The sequence below is a fragment of the Chrysochloris asiatica genome, unplaced genomic scaffold (assembly GCF_000296735.1).
Source record: "Chrysochloris asiatica unplaced genomic scaffold, ChrAsi1.0 scaffold00105, whole genome shotgun sequence".
In the NCBI taxonomy this organism is placed as follows: Eukaryota; Metazoa; Chordata; class Mammalia; order Afrosoricida; family Chrysochloridae; genus Chrysochloris; species Chrysochloris asiatica.
Genome location: NW_006408623.1, coordinates 1,170,428 through 1,176,427, shown reverse-complemented (window position 1 = coordinate 1,176,427; position 6,000 = coordinate 1,170,428). Strand labels below are relative to the sequence as shown.

The window sequence follows — 6,000 nt, the reverse complement described above, 5'->3', positions numbered from 1 at the left end:
CAAACGTACTCTGTGATTCCTAACAGACACCCAACGCTGTCTGATTAACAAGGAAATAGTAAACTTTTCTTGCTGCAAGAGAATAGCACCTGAAACATCTGCCAATTTTTATATCAATGTTTTGTTGTTGTTGTTGTTGTTGTTGTTGTTAAGTGCCATCGAGTCAGTTCCGACCCATAGCAACCCTGTATGGGGTTTTCAAGGAGTGGCTGGTGAGCTTGAACCACCAATTTTGCAATTCAAACTGACTTTGCAGTCCAGCTTAATAACCCACAGCTCCACACCAATGTTTGTTATTGTTGTTATGTGCCGTGGAGTTGGTTCTTACTCAAACAGACCCTGAACAGGCTTTCTGAGGCTGTAAATCTTTACGGGAGCAGAAAGCCTCATCTTTTTCCCATGAAACAGCTGGTAGTTTTGAACTGCTGACCCTGAAGGTAGCAACCCAATTCGTAACCACTACGCTACCAGAGCACCAATGTTTAGCACTCAGTAAAAATGTATAGGACATTGAGCGGAATAGGGCCCTGAGAAATCAGCTAGAGTAAAAACTGACAATAGAGTTAGACTCACAGTTGATACAGTTTTTGCAGATAGAAATTTCAAATTGAAATTGAATTACTATAGCTTCAGTTCTAGAATGTCTATTTCACTTCTTCTAGAGATATCAATTTCATCTTTATATCCATTCTGCCCATCTTGTCCTCAACAAGTGACCATGGTAACTCTAAAGGATAGATGAGAAGTTTAGGGGGCAGAGGGTCTAAGGAAATGATGATGAAATCATTTGGGACTCTTCATGGCGATACATCATGAAGACTACAACCAATCCCACTGAATTGTACATGTAGAAATGGCTAATGGGCACAGTGTGGCTCCAATAAATAAGCTACAAAATGACACAAAACAATTTATAAAGTATGATGTCAATGTCTGCAAGAAAGATATAAATGAAAATGTTAACAGTGCTTAAACTGTTGGTATTTTATGAGTCCTGTTGTGGGCTATAGAGTAACCACCTGTTGACCATTCAACCCCATCAGCAGCTTCCATGGAAATCCTGTAGGGGGCTGCTGTGAGTCAGAACCAACTCAACGGCACTTAACAACAACAACAAATTCTATTTTGCAAAGTTTCTGCAACGGATAAGTATAAAGTTCATACTAAGTAAAAAAAAAAAAGTGTATGTGTGTGTGGGGTGGGGTTGGGGGGCTGAATTTAAATAATAAATAACTACCTATTAGTCCAAAGGGCCCTTAGAAAAATATCATTCAAAATTGAAAGTGAAATGAAATAATTTTCAGACAGTAAAAGCGGAAAAACACTTACCAGAATATTGGGTTTAAAATGAATATCAAAAGAAATTCTTTAAGCACAAAGAAAATTATTCCAGAAAGAAATATGGAAAAATGAAGAAATAAATGAAGAGCGGTGGTGGTGGTGTGCCGTGGAGTCGGTTCTGACACATAGTGACCCTGTATAGGCTTCTGAGGTTGTAAATCTTTACAGGATCCCAAAACCGCATCTTTCCCCCACAGAGTGACTGCTAGTTTCAAACTGCTGACCTTGAGGTTAGCAACCCAACTCATAACCACTACGCTACCAGAGCTCCTTAAATGAAGAATAGCAGAAAGTAAATATGTAGGTTTACATTTACAAAAGTGGTATACTTTTCTAGCATTTTCATGGAGATGATAGAAATTATAATTTAAATGTGATTGTAATAACTCAATGAGACATGTTATAATCTTTAGGATAATCATGAAAGGAATAGCATCACAGGGTGTAACTAATAAGTTAATAAAGAGAAAGTTGTTGTTAACTGCCATCAAGCCAATTTAGATTCATAGCGACCCTGTACAGGATTTCCAAGGAGCAGCTGGTAGGTTTGAACTGCTGACCTTGTAATTTTCAGTCCATTGCTTATCCTACAGTGCCACACCAGGAGTCCCAAAAGAAGACAGAATAATAAAAAATATTAAAATACTTCATTGCTAAAAGGACAAAGAGGGGGGGAAAACCCCCGCAAAAATGGGTAAAAGAAGAAAGAAAATGAAACGGAAGTATCTAATAGAAATAAAGAGTAATATGGTAGATCCAAATTCAAATATAGTAATAATTACATGACATTTATGTGAACTATATTCTCCAACAAAAGGCTAATATTATGAAACCGTATTAAAATAAAAACCTGAGAAATCTGAACGATATGCTATTTACAAGAGATATCACTGAAATATAAGGAGACAGAAAGGTTAAAAGTAAAAGAATGGAAAGAAAAATATCATGTAAATATAAACCCAAAAAACGCTATACTGTTGTTAGACAAAGTTGACTTGAAGGCAAGAAACATTGCTAGAGATAAAGTGGACGTTCTCTTATATTAGGAAGTGGTTTGATAAAAGTGGAAAGACTTGTTCAGTATATTATGAATATGGACTTGAAGGAGCTTACATCCAGTAAAATCCAATCAATACAAAACATGAATTCATCTTGACATTTTCTTAGCACTCTGAGACAAGAATACAAAATGAATGTATACTGACATCGTACCTTTGCTACTATAAGAGACACCCAGAAGCCAAACCTGCTGCTGTTGAGTCAATGTTGACTCATAGTAACCCTTATAGGATAGAGCTGTTGTTAAGTGCCGTTGAGTCGGTTCCGACCCATAACGACCCTGAACAGGGTTTCCAAGGCTGTAGATCTTTACGGGAGCAGAAAGCCTCATCTTTCTCCTGTGGAGCAGCTGGTAGTTTCGAACTGCTGACCTTGGCGGTAGAACTGCCTAATAGGGTTTCCAAGACTCATCATTATAGAGGAGAATATTGAAAGTGCATCAGCTGCCAAAAGAACCAAACACATCTATTTTGGAAGAAGTGCAGCCAGAGTGCTCCTTGGAGGCCAGGATGGCCAAACTTTGTCTCTCATACTTTGGACATATTGTCAGGAGGGACCAGTCACTGGAGAAGGATATCATGTTTGGTATGATGGAGGGTCAGAGAAAAAGAGGAAGACCCCCAGCAAAATGGATTGGCAGGGTGGCAGCATCAGTGGGCTCAAGTGTGGCAACAATAGTTTGGCCCCGGACCGGGCACTGTTTTGTTCTGTTGTGCATAGGGTCGCTATGAGTTGGTACTGACTCGATGTCACCTAACAACAACAAATAGGGTCACTGAGTCAGAATTGGCTCAATGGCAGTGGGTTTGGTGGGTTTGGGAGAATGGTTGTGCCTCTTCTGGGATAGAAGAGAAGAACCCGCTGGTCTGGAGCTGGTTGGATTGGAGATACCTCTGGGGTAGAGAAATCCACAGAGAGGTCTGAGCCATGTAGACAGTGAATTAGTGTCTCAATATACATAGCGGATTTGTCTGTTTCTTTTGTAAATTTTGTAAATTTTACTTGGATATCGTTTCCTCCTTTCCTTTGGGGAACTTCATTTTCATATTTACCCCTTCTGATTTACATGCTTACTTTTGATTGAGAGACTTCCTAAATTTGCTCCTATTTGGATAAGATACAGCCCCTCACTTCTGCTCAGTTGCCTTGGGTGTTATCAGCAGAAAACCAGACAGCCGAGTCACCTTCTGTCATTAATCATTTGGACATTTTTGGCATCTGGGAAGCAGGTTGCTATTGTGGGTGAGGATAATGTTTGAGGGAAAAGACATAAGCCGCGAGGAGATGCTGCTCAAAGGCTACAGTTCATGTATCCAAATATGCTGATAATCCCCCAGGAGGGAGGCATTGTGTGACGGAGTCCCAGAACTGGTGGGAAAGAGACCAGAGAAGGTGCTTTGAGATGTGTTTGCTTCCAAGCATTTTTGACAAGTCAGTCAGATGAAGCAGAACTGCTGGTTAACACAGCCAGCTGCTCTTTCTAAATACACTTAACTGGGCAACAATGATGGCTTCAAACATAACAACAATTGTGAGGATGTTTCCTTCAGTTGTGCATAGGGTAGCTGTGAGTCGGAACTGAGGTACAAGGGTACCTACAACAATAACAATGATTCAAACTGAACACTCAACACTTCATGGGGATCTACATGGGTCCTGGACTCAAGAGATCTTACAAGAGGAAAAGTATTCCAAATATTTCAGCAGATGTTGTTGTTCAATGCCGTTGAGTTGGTCTGACTCATAGTGGCTCTGTATAGGGTTTCTGACAAGAAGCTGATGAACTGCCGACTTTGTGGTTCAAACCAACCCGACGGTTGTCCAGTGCTTATCCTACCAAGTCACACTAAGGTACTAGCCTTTAGTAAATTCTACCTGCTGAGGTAGGAGTCCTGGTGTGGCACTGTAGGATAAGCACTGGACTGTTAACCTCAAGGTTGGCAGTTCAAACTCACCAGTTGTTCCTCAGAAACCGTAAACAGAGTCACTGTGAATCGGAACTGACTTGACAACACTTAACAACATCAGTACCTTGGTGTGGTGCTATAAGATATGCACTGGACTGGTTACCAAAAGGTCAGCAGTTCAAACCCACCAGCTGTACTCAGAAATCCTATAGAGAGTCTTTATGAGTCAGAAACAACCCAACGGCACACAATAGCAATAGTACACTGGTGTTCAGGTCCAGTAGTTTAAAAATGAAAGAGGTGGAAAGAGGTTGCATAGAAAAATGAAGCAGAGGAGAAAAATGTGTTTTCTGCATGAAGGGTTGTTTTGACCAAACGTGTCAAATTGTCCTCTACCGGGGAAGTCAAACTCGGGCTGTTTTACCTTCAGGGATGTCTGCACCGTAGGATGAGATGGCAGGTATCTGGCTTCGGGTCCAATCATCTTGGGATCCTTGCTGGATGGGAACATGCTATGGCAGCCAAAGAGAGAAGTGGTACTCGCGTCCAGACGCAACCTGGTATTTTTGTGGTGTGGGCAGATCCAGTTACGTTCCCAGATTAATTTTCCAAATGAAATTTCTAGACCAATTTGTCATCCTTGCTTGAGATGATTTTGCCACCTGGGACTCCATTCAGTGACCACTGTGTGATTTGTAGGCATTGAGTGTGATGGAAATATTTAACATAAACCAGTACCTGTTGTTGTTAAGTGTCGACAAATCGATTCCAACTCATAATGACCCTAAATGGGATTTCTGAGGCTGTCCATCCATGCAGAAGCAGAAAGCTTCATCTTTCTCTCGTGGAGAGGCTGGTGGGCTCAAACCGCCTACCTTGTGGTTCGCAGTCCAATGCTAAGTGTCAGGCATGTATGTCTGAGTGCTTTCGGTCATATTGCTCTCATGACTAGCTTGAAGATGGTACTTTTATCATTCCCACTTTATAGATGGAAAAACAATGTCAGACTCTGATGGATTCTGACCCATCCATGAGAACTTGGCTGGAAGCGGTGGGGCCAGGTTTGGACCCTGTGCTCTATGTCTCTGGTACCTCCTCTCCTTATTTCAACACCTCTACATGGAGTCCTGGCATGATGCTGTAGGGTAAGCACTGGACTACTAACTGCAAGGTTGGTGGTCCAAACCCATCAGCCACTTCTTGGAGACCTTGAACAGGGTCTCTATGAGCCCAAACTGATTTGACAGCACTTAGTAACAACAAAAACAACAACATGGAAAAGGGAGTGTAGTGGCTTCATACGGTAAGCACTGGACTGCAAACCTCAAGGTTGGTGGTTTGAGCCCACCAGCAGCTCCGTGAGAGAAAGATGAGGCTTTCCGCTCCCACAAAGATTTAGTCTCAGAAATCCTATACGGGTTCATGAGTTGGAAGTGACGTGACAGCACTTAACAACAACAACATGGGCTAGGTAACTATTTTCAAGTGGGGATAGCCTCATTGATGTTCTTCTTCTCTCTTAGGAGTGACTGGGTAACATCCTACAAGGTCATGGTGAGCAATGACAGCCACGCATGGGTCACTGTTAAGGATGGATCAGGAGACATGGTGAGTCTCTGCCTCCCTCTGACCATGCTCTCCATGACAGGCACTGTGCAAAGAGTCTGTGGAAACCTGTGCCTCATCATGGGCA

The 6,000-nt window shown here is 41.8% G+C and overlaps 1 protein-coding gene across 1 annotated transcript in view; it reads left to right on the top strand.

The window, feature by feature from the left end:
• The window catches only part of CPXM2 (carboxypeptidase X (M14 family), member 2), a 135,026-nt gene that overhangs the window by 88,723 nt on the left and 40,303 nt on the right, over window positions 1-6,000 (top strand). The window contains exon 5 of the mRNA XM_006867463.1: window positions 5,831-5,915. Within this exon, the coding sequence (XP_006867525.1) occupies window positions 5,831-5,915 (85 nt within the window). The remainder of the gene's footprint in view (window positions 1-5,830; window positions 5,916-6,000) is intronic.